General features: G+C 33.8%; 1 protein-coding gene across 1 annotated transcript in view; it reads left to right on the forward strand.

Moving 5' to 3' along the window:
- LOC121410929 (protogenin B-like) overlaps nucleotides 1–12,598 on the forward strand; it is a 100,621-nt gene extending 88,023 nt beyond the window's left edge. Inside the window, exons 15-19 of the mRNA XM_041603324.1 lie at nucleotides 6,070–6,210; nucleotides 7,070–7,169; nucleotides 7,960–8,146; nucleotides 8,493–8,894; nucleotides 9,253–12,598. Of these exons, the coding sequence (XP_041459258.1) occupies nucleotides 6,070–6,210; nucleotides 7,070–7,169; nucleotides 7,960–8,146; nucleotides 8,493–8,894; nucleotides 9,253–9,783 (1,361 nt within the window). The 3' untranslated portion in view covers nucleotides 9,784–12,598. The remainder of the gene's footprint in view (nucleotides 1–6,069; nucleotides 6,211–7,069; nucleotides 7,170–7,959; nucleotides 8,147–8,492; nucleotides 8,895–9,252) is intronic.
- The last annotated feature ends 5,422 nt before the right edge of the window (nucleotides 12,599–18,020 follow it).

An 18,020-nucleotide genomic window follows, 5' to 3' on the forward strand; every position in this document is an offset into this window, starting at 1 on the left:
GGCATTTGCCATTAAGAATTCATGAATATTTTGATTGACTGTGTGTATGCTTTTGAGATGAAAATGCTGGTATCCCCAGTGTAAACCAAGAGCAAAGGTTGGTAACCTTATTGTCTAGCAGTTCTGCCCCAATCTTGTGGTAAGTGTAGCCTTTGTAGTCTCCTGGGGAGTTGACATTGGAAGTGGAGGTTGGAACATAAATGAATACTCTGGGTGTTCTCATGTAGTCCTTGCTAACAGACCCTGAACCATTTTAGTGTACCACATATTGTTCTTGCTAAAAATAGTTATTAAAGAGTTATCAAATTTGACATTTTAACACTTCATACAATGTTTGTTTGCATATATTGTATTTTTGTATGATGTAAAATGATGTCCTTTAGATTAGCCCCCTGAAAATTTTACAAAACAATTAACTTCTGTTAAATTAAAAGATTTTGGGAAATGCCCGCTTTTGCTTGGAATTGCCCATAAGGTATCTATTGCCCTCTCTCAGAAATACACATTTTTTTCCTTTAAAAAATTACCCTTTGGCAAATTTCCCACAAATTTAGAGATTGGATATCAGAAAGTGACAGGCAAAGGTTTCATCAGCCCATTCCATGCTTGAGAAGTGGTTTTATATCAAAAAGGATTAATTTTTTTTTCATGCGATGCAAAATTGTAAAATCTATCTACCATTAAAAGAAAAGCAATTCTTTATTCATATCCTTCATGTTATAACTGTTTCAATGCATGCACATTAATATAATCTTGTAATGAACTTGAATAGCTACATTTATTTATTTATTATTTGCTGGTTTTGTTTTTTTTTTTGGGGGGGGGTTACCAATATTACAAGTAAGCTTTTAGATGATAGGAGATATATAGTTTAATTTCCTTTTGTTGATTAAAGTACATTTTATTGGAACAAGAATCAATAGAGTCTGTAGACTACAAGACTATACTTAACTAATGTAATTGACTTTCTTTATGTGGTTGAGATGAGTTTGTCTGATATCAAAAGGTCTGTGGTAAAGGTCTTTGAAAGGAGGTCAGTAGGCCCAGCTTCATCTGCCAAAGTTTTTTTTTTAAGAGGACTACCCAAGTGTTAGTATGTATAAAGTAAAAAAAAATATGTGCCAAATGGCTCTGAAAGAAATTGCTGAGAAATCAGCAAAATATACACAGAATTCCATCAAATGTCAAGTATTTTTTCTTGCAATATTAATGCACTATTCCACATCCTTTCCTGTGTTAGTGATCATAAGTGTCGTCAGTTTTCAGCTAAGATTTCATTATTTCACAAAGATAGGTCTATGTTAATGTACCAGATCTAGATCTATGATTATAGGGTGACAATCAACCTTGACTTTCTCATGATAATTGTTTACTGTAACTACATTTTTTCACCTTTGTGTGGCTACATCTGAACCAGCAAACTATCCTGATCAGACGAATCTTGAGATTATTTGTAATTGGTCATGCAATTTCTGCGTTTTATAATATATGCCAACGTTCATTATCATGAAAGGCTGTTATGTCAACCACGTACTTACAATATTGCATAGGTGGCGAGTAAAAATGGAAACAATTTAAAAGGATTATCAGTATAACTAGCAGTGAGATGCCTGGAAAACTATAGTGATTAAATGAGGTTTGTAATCAATTTGAAAGAGAAACACTAATATGATTGATGTTGAGTACACTTTGGTTGACCAACCTCTCAGGATTAACATGTATGAGTGACATCACAATTAGGCTGCAACTTGTGCACATGTATTATGAAATACTTTAATTAGCTTGCTGTTTCTTGGGATTCATAATTAGTGAGCTATTCTTGGGATTCATCTCGAAATACAATTACCAAATATTTGTTCAGAAAAAGCCCATGTCCCAACTTCTTGGTCTGAAGAGAGAAAGGGCATTCTGAGGCAATCACAAAATAAAGAATTATCATAAACAAATATGGAAGATATTAATAATAATAAATCAAATACACTGATATTAACATCGTAGAATATTCCCAAATAAATTAATATAATTTTTTAGGGGAAAGTCATTATTTGTAATACAAGAGGGAAATTTGCATTGGTAAAGTCAGATGTCTAAAAGATATATTTACTTTGACCTGTTTAGAAGGACTAGGTCATCCTGATATCTTTGCACTCCTTAAGGGAGTAACTTTTCTGTTGTCTTTGGTCCCATTACATCCCAATCTCACAAGGTTCTGATGAGAGTCATCTGAGATAGAATTTTGCCTCCCTCTGGCCTCTACTAGATAGAATTTCATTCTAAGCATGCTGAAGTATGAAATAGATCAGTAAGCAAATTAAAGTGGACTGACTGACACTGGTCAAATTGGCCATATGCCATCTACATGAAGATAAAAGGTCAAGAGCCAGTATAATGTGGCTTCGTCCTTCAGCATTGTATTCAAATTTTTCCCCTTTTCTCATTTTTTATAGATTTTATGTGGCTCCATCCTCACTGTTACTCAGCATTTTGCACGTGTATCTTTTTTCTACTTTGAATTGAATTGAAACATTACATTGTATATCTGTTGTCCTTTGTCTTCCTTGTCCGTTCTTGGGAAGCGGCTCTCAGCTTACCTTCAGGCTTCAGTAGTTGATTATCATATAATGATTACATAATATAAAGTAGCCTCTCATTATTGAGGAGATATTTGGAAATGCTATGCCTTATGGTTATTTATGAAGTGTTGAGAAGTGCCATTTCAGAGAACTGAAGGACACACGCCTGAGAAACATGATTGCACAACCTTTTCCTACCAGATCCTATCAGCCTTGGCAAAGTTTAATGAATGGAAATTGAACTTTGCATGCACTATGTAGATTTTCATCCCTCTTAACCTGAAATGAAGCAAACAGTAGAAATAGAAATTTTTAGCAGATTGCTTTATTTTACTTTTTATGTAACAGTCACACCTATGGAACAGACCCCAAACCAACATAACAGATTGGATTAGTCTGGAGTCCAATAGGTTTGTGCAGTTGTAACATTAGGGTGGTTGTAACATTGGGGTTCTTGGAACATTCTTTATTTTGTGATAAATGTATATCTTGTTTTATTTTTTGTGGACAATGTCAGTATTTGGTGGTTGTAGATTTTTTTTCTAGTCTTGGTACTGTGCATGTAAATGGGGGATAGCTCTCAATTGTCTATTTGGAAGAAGTCTTTATAGATACAGAATCATAATTTTCTCCTTCATTTTTTTTTTTGGGGGGGGGGGATGGTTGGGACAGTGATTTTCCATTTAAAAAAATGCCTTTTCCTCTTCAGAAAATCTTAAATTTCGTTTCGGTATGTCAGAAAATGGCAATTCCGTTTCCCCATAGACTTTGTACACATGGAAAAGTGACAATTCCGTGGAAGGACCGGGGCGAGGGTTACGATTGAGTGTGAAGGAGTGAAGAGCAGTCAAGATGTGATTTTGTCGTGATTGTGGTGAAGTGAGATCGTATTTTGTGTGGTATTGTGGCCATTCAATATTCATGTTTTGTTGAGATTTTACAGTAATTTATGTTGCTGTTCTGTGTATTCTGAGGAAAAATACATTTCTGTGATTTTCTGTTTTAAATGCCACTTTCTGTTTCAAAAGGCCATTTCCGTGAATTCCGTCCGTTTTCCGCGATCGCGGAAAATCACTGTCCCTAGGGTGGGGTAATTTCTTTTAAAAATGAACTGGAGCACATTTCTTGAGGTAACTTTGTCAAGTTAATATAGTTGGAGGTTCTTGATGAACCATCACATTGTCTTAGATTTCACGTGGACACCTCATAAACCTAATCATATTTGCCTACATATGAAAGTGGAATGAGGCTTTTATTGATTCTACTTTAGCATATGCATAACATTAGCTTTCTGTAAAGTTAGCTGTCACCTCCATCTCAGTCCACATCACAGTGTGGTTTCATCAGGACTTAGTCCTGCAATTGGTAGTTCAGGCTGGTTATTAATGCAGAAACTGTATGACTCCACCTCATGAAATTACATCCGAGATTCTAAACTTTTTTTTAAACCAAGAAGCAAAATACCATTGAAAGTAAATACATAAATTCATTACTATTTCCCCAAAGGTGTAACACAAGTATACAAAAATTGGAATGATAATGTTTTTTATTCGTGCATTATTACCTAAATATAATTTGTAGTTATATCTTAATTAGTTTGTTTTAGTAATAAGTTTTCAATTTAAGAAGAAGTATAGAAATTACAATCTAATTGGCAGCCTGTAGTTGCCCTATAACAAGTGTAGACATAAGATTGCCAGCTGAGGGGTAAGCCTGTTATGTATTAGGGGTTAATGATCTTGAGATCGCTTCTAACTTGTGGGTGTGAACAGTAACAGTCCTTGATAGGCTCTAAAAGCTGTCATGTGGAAACCAGTATCAAAGACAATCTGCAAGGTTTACATGCATGTGTCGTACTTGACTTTTCCTTACATACTTGGTGTGTAACATTGAAGAACAGGTGGTGAGAATCTCTCCTTGCCTCTATCAGGGCCCTGCAATGTCTCAGGAGGTCACATACCATGCAACCTTGGGGTCATGACCTCATTTGACCTCCACAATACAAGTATTCAGTGTCAAGTCTTCCTTGTCCACTTGACTTCACAGCACACCCTGGCTTTTTCTATTCTCTTCCAACCTTCTACCTATCAACATTCCTATCAGATATTTTTCTTATCCTTTATGATATTGCTTTTGCTGGTTCAATTTTGATAATTTTGGGATATGTCAGTGTGTGTCATGTCATAGTTATAATGGATTTTCAGCACCCATCCTTTTTTACACTGTTCTTCCATGAAGAGCAGAGATTCATTCCCTGAACAAATTTTATGCAAAGAATGCCCTTTACTCTTTTTTAAAAACATTTTATGTAATTGATATTTCAATATGACATGTTTTGTTTTACTATAGAAACAAACTCAATAGACATTAGTTAATTCTATCTGCATATTTTTTTGTGAGGAAAGTTCAACTTAGTATTCTTTCTTGGGCTGAATCAATAGTAACAAAGTTGTACTCTGTATTTTATACCTAATTTGAGACAGCTACTTCTCACATTAATTAGCAAGACAAGTTGAAATTTTTATGTCAAAATCATGTTGTGTAGAAAAATTAGACAAGATAATGATGTGACGACTGTTTATTCAACCATTAGTTTAGTGGTATGGTATATAGCCAAAATTTATAGTTACTGTGCTTGTTATGTTTTTTTTATACTTTGTATTGATATTTTAATTTGACCCATTCAGCCCTGCTGCTGGTCAATATATGTCCTTTTTTCTGAACAACAAAAGATAAAGGAAAAAATAAAGATTGAAAAAAAGAGAGATGAGAGAGGAAGACAGAGAAGAATAAATCAACAAAGACACAAGTCAGAAAAACAAAATATATGGTAGGATGGTGTTAATTAGAGAGCCTTTTTTTCAATTTGTATATTTGCTAGCTATACTATATTAGAAACTTCTTTATTTTTTTATCAAAATTTTCTACCGCTTTACTTTATTGTCAAAATATGTTTTGATCATTCCTGAATTTCTTGGATGAATTGAATGATTGAATGTAAATGCACCCGTTATTTAGCAAGAAGCCCTATAAATTTGCAAGAAAGTAGTTGATATATAGTACCATTGACGAATGTATTCCTCCGAATCCTTTTTTTCAAACACTTCAAAGTGTGTTTAGTACGCCGAGATGGTAAAATGTAATATTGAAATTTGCAAGGTAGATAGGACTAAATGGCACTGTCGTGGATTATGAAATGTGCCTAAAAATGTCTAGGTCAAAATATATGGGTGGCTTGCGCTTTAAACATTTTTAGGTCTATATATCAAATAGGATTACAAAATTTGCCTTGAAATGTCCAGTTTCAGGTAAAATATATATATATATTTAGCTCGCGCTTCACTCTCTTCAGGTATATATATAAAATATTTTCCATTTTTAGGTCAATGTAGAAATTTTTAAAAATTAAATATCAGTCATATTATACCAACCAATATGCGAGACCTATGTAGTTCTAAAACTCATGAGCTTTTGTTTTCAAATTATATTTCTATAGGTTCTCTGCATCATTCTACAATTGAGAGTTTGACTAGTGATACCAAGTATTACTTCAAGGTGAGGGCGGGTACCCAGGCCGGTGATGGTCCACCTACAGATGCTGTAGCTGCACAAACTCTTCCTGTTAATATCGATAAAAGTAAGTAAATTTTCAATAATTAAGTAGTCAGGGATGTTATTTCTACGTAATAAAGCAAGAATGGATTAGATATTATACAGATATTGCCTACCTAGAGTTAGAATATAACATTTCCTCTCCCCGACGAAGTTATATTTTCCCCAAGGAAAAATGTTGTCCTAAGGGGAAATATAGCTTCGGAGGGGAGTTGAAATGTTATTTATTAAAACGATAGACCAGGCAATATCTGTTATATTATATAGTCTACGTGGATTCGACATCAGAGATTGCCTTCATCATCTGGCTCCAACCCGAAATTCTTGCTTCAGCTCTGACCGTCTACTTCATGATAGAAAAAAATTGGAAAATACATCAAGCGCGTTCTTCATGCAATTGTCACATTAACACTAGCGCGTACATCAAATAAACTACCTGATTACGCAACTTCTAAGCAGCGAGTGACGTCACCTGAGTGAATATAACGCCGCAATTGACAATACAACGCAGTTATATTCACTGAGGTGACGTCAAAACCTAGAATATAACAAATGCGGTCCTCGCAGCTATGATCACGTGATGGCGTATCGACCTATCACTGATTCGAATCTACGTAATCTATGTAATATTTTTGAATATATACAATGTATTACGGTAGATTGAGGAGTTTTGAAAGTAGCACAGAATTCATTGATGCTTCCCTAGAAGGTGTTGATGTGAGAAAGCAATAGATTATCAGTTCTACCATGTATTAATTGTGGTGGAGGTGATGATGATGATGATTACAATGATGTTGTTTATGATGTTGATAGTAATGATGAAGAATATTATGATGTTGGCGGTGGTGACTGTCATGTTAATTTATTTGATTGTTTTGTTATAGCTAACCCAACAGGCACTCTTCAGCAAGGCATCCTGATAGGAGTGTGCTTGTCTTTAGTCTGTATCTGCATTTGTACTGCTCTTATCACATACAGATTTAGGTTAGTATGTACTGAGACTCTATCTCTCCATTCTTAAGTCCACCTTGGAAGATCACCATTTTTGTATATATACAAGGGTAGAAAATCAAAAGAAAATATCCGTGCAAATAAACAACAATATGAAACTGAAGTATTTTTAAACGTGATCTTTATTTTGTGAGACATATAACTTCAAATCAGGATTTTTTTTTTAGTTAAAAAGGCAGTAAATGATGAATTGCCTCTTTTATTTTATTCTTTGTCAAATTTAAATTTGATTTTGGTCAAATCATGGATTGCTTGGGTGACAAGATCTTGTATCTCATTTTATAGGCACAGCTCCCTTCCCTTATTTATGTGGTAAAGTCAATATTTTTGCTTTAATGGCAAAATAATCTATGATATCAAACCCAGTTCTTAAACTTCAAATGAAGCCACTATATGTCAGTGAGAGCACTGTCTATGTAGGTCACATTTTTATTATTTCACTATGCTGAACATTTTACCTTTTTGTGTCAAAGTCGCACCTGATCCTTGGCTTACAAAGAGTTGTGACAGATGCAAATTAAATAATTTTTTTTAAGATCAATCTTTGTAGGAGTTTAATTTAAATCTATCACTGCACTTTGTAAGGTAAGCCCCATAAGCGCTGTATATCTTCTTACCTAGACTTTCATAATCTTTCCTTGAATTGACATTCTATCAAATGATGCCCTGTGGCATCACTGAATTTTTGTACTTTCTTTTCAATATACCCTACCCTGTATCTGACTTAAATACTCATTTCATTTTGATATAACTTGTGTAATAGACATGTGTTATGGAGGAGAAGATCTCGTCCTACACAGTGCAGCTGTAGATCAGTGGGAAACAGTGGGCCCTGTGTTCACTACCACAGCAATGGCTACCCGCAGCGTGTCTACATGTCTGTACCCAACAGTGATGAGATGGGGGATACCACCCTACCGGTTCTCACATGCCATGAGAACAGCCAAGAGGTATGTTGTCTTTGACCAGCCAGTCAGGAATTTTATTAGATGGAACTATGAAAATGTGTAAATTGAAAAATTAAGGTATTTGAAATCTGACAATGATCAAGGTATAATTTGACTATATGCAATTCATAATCCATCTAGATGTTTCCATTGTTATTTTTTTTACTTTTACAAATCAGATTGTGCTTTTTTTTTATCTTAAAGCTCTTCTGTCTATTTGTTATGAGTGGAGCCTATAAATTCAAACAGCTAGAAGAGGTGATTTTATTTCCTAGCTAACTAGAAAAGAGAACGAATGCACATACATGAACTGATGATGGAAGATGTCATTTTGTGTTATTTATTGCAGGGCACACCACCTCACTTTCAGAATGGATATGTTCCTAATTGGTACCACACCCATCTTGATGGTAGCAGCTACACCCCTGTCATTAATGGGCATGGCCCTCCAGGAGGCAATGGGTTAGGGCCTCTTGTGGGCAATGGACATTGCAGTCCACCCAGAGGGAATGGCGCTCCCATGGGAAATGGCCATGGGCCTCCGAGGATTAACGGACATGGCCCACCCAGAATGAACGGCCAGCCTGGAGGTTTGATGGGCTGGCAGAAGAGAGAGGGGTACTCACCCCAGCCACCCCGTGAGATAGAAGAGGGGTGCGAAGAAGAGAGATCCCATAGTGGGAGCTCTGCTCATGGATCGGGTCTCCTAAATCACTCTCAGGAATATAATAGTCAGGAGATACCATGTATGGTGAGTTTCCTTGTCTTAATTCCAGATAGTATTTCAGTTACTTGTTAGGTTATCAGAATTCACCAATCCTCACATGCCAATGGGAAAGAAAGTGATGGGGTCTAAGTATTGTAAATTTTCTCTTTATTTACATTGAAGTGGCCTAATTTCTTCTGACCGTATTCTTATTGCAGAAAAAATGGCAATTAACACTATACCATTAGTATTACAACAATTTATTTATGAAGAAATTGTACCAAATTTATTAAGCTGGTGGAAGATTTATACTTTTCGATGTGCTTTTTTTTTATAATCTGAATCGGTCAAAAAATTTAGTTCATGTAGGAATTTTTATTTTGACCTTTGTTATTGTATGCAGGGTACTGAGCGTCAAGAAGTTGTAATCCCGTCAAACTCATCTACCTCACAAGCTGAACTCTCGGGAACAAAATCTCTAACCTCTTTACAATCGACTGCTTCGTTGAAAGACAATAGTATGAAGGATAGCAGTCAAGATAGCATCACTGTTCTACCTCCCACCTTCTGTAAAGTGTCTGCCAGTATTACACCCCCAAGCCAGGGACATATCTCAGGAGCTCATTCCTCTGGGACGGGGATATCCTCTGATGGTGATGGGATAGCCATGCCCTCTCAGACAGCCACCGGCCACAGATTACCTCCAGCACGCTGCGTGGATCCTCAACGGGTATCGGCACAGGGTCACGTCATGCCTGTCAGCTGTGGCAGGGGATCGCCGCCCAGTGGTGCTCAGGACCCACATGGTGCTGATCCATGGGAGAGATGGACACCGCCCATGTCTGAGATGTCATGTCCCAGGGAGGCTGAAGAACACATGAGCGAAGAGACACCAATTGAACCAAACAGGACAGTGAAAACATGCACGGTGTGATCATTGGTCATACATTCTCTTTACTATTTACCTCAAACTGTGATGAAGACCTGCTGAAGTAACCTCTTCAGTCTCTACCTATAGTTTAAAGGAAACCAACTCAGAATTGAACCATCTGTCTCATGCTTCCTATTCTTTGAACCTTCTTTTTTCTCTGTGCTGTTGCACTGTGATCATTCCGTGTGTCCCACCAGCAGACAGAGGGAGCTCGTATGAAGACGGGTATAAAACATTTCAGGAGTCCCTGTGTCTGTGTATATACTTTTAGCAGGCTTCATCATCATCTATTGCTCAGTTCCAGTGTACTCTTGAATATTTCAGAGGCTCGCTGGCTTACTGCCAGTACCATTAGGGCTTGTGTTTGAGCAACCAGGACAATCTCACCACCTTTCTCACCTCGTGTCCACTTGAGTATTGCTCGGAGACCATGTTGCAGAGTTTATATTCTTCAAGATGCCCTCCAACATAGAAGATTAAAAAGAATTTTTTGTTATGTTTGCCTATCTCAGGGATATTACCTTCTGTGTCTAAAAACTCTCTTGAAATGAGGAGAGTAGAAATGATGCTTGTAGCCTTTAAGTCCCCTCATTTTTAGAGGAGGAGGGGCAGAGGCTGGTCTGTATTATATTGATAAAAATGGACAAAATTGGATGATATGAAAATGTAATTGTGAGGATATATTTTCTCTGTCTGGCATTTGCTCTTGATGAAACAAAGTATTTTCCTTCTCGAGCTGCATTGTGTTCTATCAAGGAGAATTCATATTGTCAGATGAACAAATGCATCATCATCTGCTAGAGTGCAGTGCGGTGCATTTGACACTGCCTGGATGATTGCATATATAATATATACATTTATATAAATATATATACATATATTGTGATACCAAAGCTTGCTTGTTTTGGTGTGATTGTTCATTAGTAAGAGTAGTGCAAGAAGTAGTTTGATGCTGCATTGATGCTGGGTTAATGCTGCTGAAAGACCTTTTTAAAAAGGGTTTCTCTATTACAGGAAGGAGTAGAAATATCTGGAATGCTGCTAAGTATTTTCTTTGTGCTCGTATCATTTGCGTTAAAGATTTGTATTGTGTAAAACTGTACCTATACATCATATGCTGATAAATTCCTGCTGTAAAGTGTTTTCTTGTTGTGATATGTTTGTATAATGAGAATTTAATGTCAACTTGGTTTTATAGCTGCTATTGAAATTAGTTGTGCACAACATGTGTGCTCTGTTATAGCAGTAGTTGTGGTCCTCTTATTAATTATTTGACAGTTTTTCTTTACAAAAATCCATCATATTTATGCAATGTCCAAATCCACATTTTGCATAATTGCATAGGAATAGGTTAATAAGTTGATGGGAGAAAGTTATTGTTGGAAATGAAATCATTCAATTCATCTTTAATTGTTACACAATGGGTAAAGTCATTTCTTTATAATTCACAGAAGACAGCAGTCAGGTCTTTCTTTTGAATATTATATTAACTTCTGATGAAGTGATCCATTTCTACCCAATTGACAAGGAAAAAATATTACCTGTAACACAAAGGTTTGCAATGGATAACAACTGTAAAAGAACCATTCTGATCGGGTTCATGATAAAAGTTTTAAACAGAATGCACATGAAACAATGATCCTGATTGGTTATTGTCATTTATTGATTAATTACACACCTTTGTGTAACAGGGCTGTGGTTAAGATGTGCTAGCCAGTTAATACTACCTCATCTTTTTAAAGTAAACAAATGGGATTTAAATGATGTCAAAATCATCCAAATATCCCCATATATAAAAGCTGTCAATTAAATATTCAGCTATGTTTCAAAACAAGAATTAAAAAAAAAAATCCATATTCTATGCATATACTTGTTGGGGAAAAAGAAGACAACTTTAACTCTTCATCAATTGCGATTGATTGGATAAAACTTGGACATTCTAGAATGTTTGACTCCTATCAGGTGACCATTAACTACCTTTTGTTATTGCATGGAGTAGTGCAATCTGTGAAATTACTGTATTTCAGAAAATATGTAGTCTTGCATTTGGTAAAACCTCAAACCTCATTCTATATGTGGACCTCAGCTATTGTGTGTCTCATTCAGGATTGTTTTATAGATGTATTCATGTAATGCAGTGAGAGCAGAAAACATATTACTACAAATTTGTAATTATTAACAGATGAGATATTCATTAACCTTTTCTTGTCGAGTAGAGTAAATTTTGTAGAGTCAAATAAATGTCAAATATGGTGAACAATGATTTATCCATTGTGATTTATACACTACTAAAGAATATGTAAACCGTTTGCAAATCCGCAAAAAACAAATCAGTTATTTTGGTGTACTGTCTCTTTTTTCATAAACAGTGAAATGAATTAAAGCTTTCGGAAGTATGACTTGCAATACTTAATGCTGATACACTTAAAGTGAATATTTATTATAAAAAAGGTGAAATAGTTTTTATTTGAAAATAATTTTTGATTGAAGATATTTTTTTTCAGGAAGGAAGTTATCTGAATACCGGCCAAGCCTCCCTTGATTTAAAATCAAATGTTGCAAAAAAGTATTTGCAAGAAAATGCTGATAACGTGATTATAATCAGAAGAATACCTCTTTATTTAATTTTGGCACTTTGCCTTTAGGTTTTATGTTTTTTTAATAATGTTTGAAAAAGTGTTAAGTGTATTTTATGGGGATTTCCATGCCAAGTGTGTATGTTCTTTGAAGGGAAACAAGGTCTTTTATCAAATTGAATGTATGAATGGGGAGACCTATAAGCAGCTTTATACGTCATGTGTCTTGTAAATCATTATTATTATTATTATTATATTTTTATTTTAGAGAGAAAAATATTGATAGCTTGATGTTGATTATGCCGATTGTAGCTGCACTTGATTAAATGCTGCCAAATTAATGTAGAATAAGGTCAGATATAATACTTTTCCAGACAGAAAGAGATTATTGATATGCTGCATTTGAATGTCTCCATAGACATAAACTCAATACTAGGTATGAATTGGATTATATAAATACAAGTAACTGACTGTAGTGGGTGCGTCATGGTCTAGTGATTCTGACTCTCACCTTTCAAACAGAGGGTCGTGGGTTCAAATCCTGGTCATGGCGTGTTTTCCTTCAGCAAGAAATTTATCCACACTGCTGCACTCGACCCAGGTGAGGTAAATGGGTACCGGCAGGAAGTAATTCCTCAAAAAAGCTGTGCACACCAGAATTGGTAGACTAGCTTAGCCGGGGTAATATAGGAGTGCCTTGAGCACCTAGCAAGGTGGATATGTGCGCTAAACAAATCCTATATTATTATTATTACTGAAATAAGAGAGATTATCTTAGATGGCTTTAAATGGGATTATGCCTATGGAAAGAAATACGTTGCTTCGAAAAAATGGGAAAGGATTATATTAAGATGTCCACATCACTGTAGAGAATGAGAATGTGATGACATCACTCTAGAAAGGGTTCTCAATAGTTTTAAGAAGCAGGATTGTTTGCCTTGTGTGTAAGGATTGCTAAATATACAAGGTGATAAAGCTTCAATCAACTGATGAATTCCTGGCTAATGTAATGAAAAGCTTACTGATTGACCATACAGTTGATATTTTATATTGATTTTACATAATTATCAATGCAATATACAAATCTGTTTTCTGATCGATCATTAAACTTTGTTTTACCATACCCAGGAGTACATCATCACTCCAGTGTTGTGTTCTCCTTTTGGAAATTGAACCATGGGTCAAACAAAAGTTCCCAAGTATGTGTGATAGAATTTATAATTTTCCACTATTTTCATTTTGTAATTCAACTGGATGCATTTGTCAGAAAAAAATGCATTCCATATCTAAGGTTAGATTATGACAATGGTGTAGTGGTATGAAATGGTAAAGTCTTAACGATAAAATATAATCATGTTATATTTTATAAAAAATCGTTGAATGTAACGACTAAGTAAAGCTGCATTATGTTTCATGTGGCTAATATCCACTACTGGAGAAAAGGCTTTAACTATTTGATATATCTCAATCATGTAATATATTCAGTAACAAAAGGTACTATCAAATTATTTGGTAAACTGCTGTTAACATTGGGGTCATTTCCTACAAAAAGAAGGAAACACAACTTATGAGATTAACACATTTAACTCTATCAACTTTCTTCAATGCTGCTACATATATAAAGCTGCACAAACTTGCAAATATAAAATTTAGCTGCTATATAGATATTTGAATTGATTTATTTGAAATGTATTAAATGTATAGTCATGCTTTGAAATGTACATTCAAAGCTGGTATGTGAATGTTTTATGTGATAAATTTTGAACAACCATAGTGAATTCATCTGTAAATGACCATAGAATTGTTGTGTCAGTATGGAATTGGAAGTAGTGATATGGAAGATTACATGTGGTACATTTTCCTTTAATTCATATTGCAAATCAAAAGGATATGTTTTGATACATCATGACCATGAATGTGTTCACATTCTAAATCAAGTCCAAAGAGTCACAAAATAATGCTAAAAGGATGCAAGTCCAGAAGACTAAGGTGTCCAGGATATATCCAAATCAATAGTAGAACTGAAACTAGCTTTCAATTTCTTAACATCAGGTTTGAAAATGGAGCATTTATGTCCATGATTGACAAGACATTTTCTTTGATGATGTATTTGCAATATTTTTTTGTGTAGTATATTTGAAGTGTTACTGGATGGCCATTTTGTTATACAAGGAGTTTTCAGGATGATTCATATTTGTACAGATGCTATCAGGAATGGAGTATGTTTATAACCTGGTTTCCGTAGTGGTTAAGAAAAACATTTAAAAATTTACTTCTGTATTTAAGTATATCGTAGAGTCACATTGGATTATTAAAAATGTAAGTTTTACCATTTTCTACCTCAAGTGTATTGACTTCATGAGAAGTCACATTTTAAAAAAAAGGAGACTAAAGATAAATGTAAATAGAATGAAAGAGAGAGAGGATGAAAAATGCATTCATGGACGGTAGCATTTGCAGATGTAAACCTACTGTTCTCAGGGAATTATGATACAGTGTCAAAAGAGAATTTAATACAAATATTTTTACATCAAGCTTTTTGTCATATAAGCATTTCTGCTTTCAACCAATAACTTTAATTTTGTTATGTTGTGTTTTCCTTTGTATTTCTCTGCAGGTATTTTATTTATTCTGAAACATGCACTCTTATTTAAACATGTAAATCTGCCCATTTCTAGTTTTTGTCATTACCGCTGCCATGTTGATCAAAAGAAAAAGAAATTATATTGAATTTTATTTGTAAGATTTTTCTGAAATCACTTTTATTCTTAGTCCACTCAATATTAAACATGAAGGCAACTAATATTAAGTCCATTTGTTCAGCTCGAGTTATTGATGAATCCTGATTTATTACTTTTTAATAAGAGTTCAAACCTGTTCAATTCAGACATTTTGAATAATATGATTTTATCATTATTATTTAGTATTAGTCATCCTATTGTCTAGAATTTTTCATCAATTTTGAATTATCAAACATTTAAGAAAAGTAAAATCATGTGATTTAAAAAAAATATATAACGCAAAATTTTCCTTCAATATATATTAGAACTAAGATAATTTTGTATTGTTCAAAATTAAAAATTGAAACATATAATCAGCTGACTTGCTGTCCATATTTTCATATTAGAATTTACTTCCAAGCCTGCTTAATTCCCTGTATATGGCTTCCTTTTAAACAAATGTATTCATCCCTTCTATCGCTTGTTCTTTTTGCATGTGCCATGAAATTTTGTCTATGTGTATACATTTACAGACATGTATGCGACCCTCCAAATAATCAGAAATGTTTGAAAATCTTAATCAGATAATATTGGTGTTTCAAGTTGGTTGATTTGGTAAGCATCAAACTTATTTTTATTGACATGTATCAAGTGATCTTTATTGCCCATGAAATACATCAATTTTAAAAAGAAAAAAAAAGGTATTCAGTCAAGCAATCTGTTTGTATTAAGTGGTTTACAGAACATTGTTTATGTCAAATTTCATGTTCATATTAAAACATTTTCCTCAATGTTATACAAACATATTTGGGAAGATTTTTTTGTATATCAATTTCCATTGTTGCATGTTTGCATTAGACAAACTTCTAAAGGTGGAAAAGAATTTCAAACCTCTTCATGATAGGTTGTATATGTATTTCTTAGAAAATACTTCACAAGTGTTTGATATCTTTCAACTGCAATTAAGAAAAAAGTTTAAATTCCTTTAAAATGTTTTCAAAATTTTTGAAGAAAATAATACAAGTACCGCTTTAAAAGTCAGATACTTTTGTCCAAATTTAAGTGATTTTGCTTTATAGGTTAGCAAACATTGGTGTTTATTATCCTTCACATTTTCATCATTTCTTTTTCTGTCCAGATTATTCAGGCAAATCCTTGTATTAGCATTAACAAAACCAGATTTCAATACCTCTGGAAATCTCTATATACCTCGACATATGTTTATGTCTAAATACATGTATATGTATTATGTAATAATGTATGTATATATATATTACTCTATTCATGTTCCCTTAATTATTTAATGGGAAACACAAAAAATGAAAAACGGGTCTTTTTTTTCTCGTAGATATGTATGTAAAATATAATAGAACGTGCATGTGAATGTCTATTTGTTCTTATATATTTTTTTTTTCACATATATTGTTTCTCGTATGTGGTGAATAATTGTTTGAATATTCTCCTTATTTATGTGTCATGATCTCATTTAAATTGTCCAGTAAATTCACAATATGTATAATATTCTGGATTCATAGCAAACCTTAATAGGCCAAATTTGATAATGCAAATTTGTTCCCCCCCCCCAAAAAAAAAATAGATAATAATAATAATAAATAAAATAAAAAAGTAGATTGTTGAAAACTTATTTGAAAAAAAAAATCTCTGATTTATTTTAGCATTGATTCTCAGCTCTTATTTGTTTCAGGTAGTCGAGAGAAGTAGAATTATAATTAATCTCAACTTCATCTGTGATTAAAAACAAATCAAGCGTGTAGTTGATTAGACAGCATCAATTATCAGATGCTCTCAAAATACTAACCACCAATTCAGTCAACCAAATGTATCTATTTGGTAATCAATACTAATTTACCTTGAATAAGGCAATTCAATCCTTGCCCTTCAAAATTCTTTGTAAAAGATTTTCCAAAGTTTATGGTCTAAGTTGCAATTCCACAGCTCAAATAGTTTTTAAAAACATTTTTTTGTCGGCAATTAGCACTGGCATTGCTAATTGCCTAGAAGTATGTATTCACTCCTTTGCACCACAATCTTTACTACTTCCCAAAATATCTTATATTTATTTCTCTGTAAAATGATCATAGATTATTTATCTGTGCAATGGAGAGTATACAGGTGTTATTTATAAAGTCTAGAGAAAGGAATATTTATTTCAAATCTCTCTCTTTGCCAGGTAACTAATCTGCTCCCCTCCCCATTTATATTGCCATTTTCTTAAATCCCCTTCTTATTAAGTATTTGTCATGTCATGCACCAGGTTGCATATAAAAGTTATTTGTTCATTATCAATGTTTAAAAAGTGTTGGTACATTACATGTCTTTGAAATAAACTTCCATTAAGGACTGGTCTTAGATTATATTTATTTTTCTGTATTGGGAAGTTTGCATCTTAATCAATTGTTTTTTAAACTGAAAAAAAAATTACCCACTGCTTTTTAGTATATTTCGGAAATCAATGCAATTCAACATTTATTTCCAAGGGTATAGATATCCATTAATACAACTATAAAAGTTGTAATACAATAGAGGTAGCAACTCGGTAAGCAAAGCTTGTGACAAGTATATCCAAGCTCATCATGATATTGTTTTGGCTTTAACATCATTTAAGGAGTTGTAACAATCAGATATTCAGCCAGCATATGCCAACTTACAATATGGCAGGTCACTATATCATTTGATCATATTTCTTAAAATCAAGAATAGCTATTTGTTTAGAACACAAAATAATTTCTTGATCAGAAATGAATTGTTGATATCAAGAATTTGAAATAGGATTCAAATGATTGTTGAAAGGGCAAATTCTTACAATTGATTATTATGTGTAATCAGTTGTACAAATCATCTGTAAAATCAATAGATAAGCGTAATGGTTTAAAGTCAAAACTTTTAGCAGCAGGAATCCAAGCTAGTAAAAACAGACAAAAAC

This window comes from Lytechinus variegatus, chromosome 3 (assembly GCF_018143015.1).
Source record: "Lytechinus variegatus isolate NC3 chromosome 3, Lvar_3.0, whole genome shotgun sequence".
In the NCBI taxonomy this organism is placed as follows: Eukaryota; Metazoa; Echinodermata; class Echinoidea; order Temnopleuroida; family Toxopneustidae; genus Lytechinus; species Lytechinus variegatus.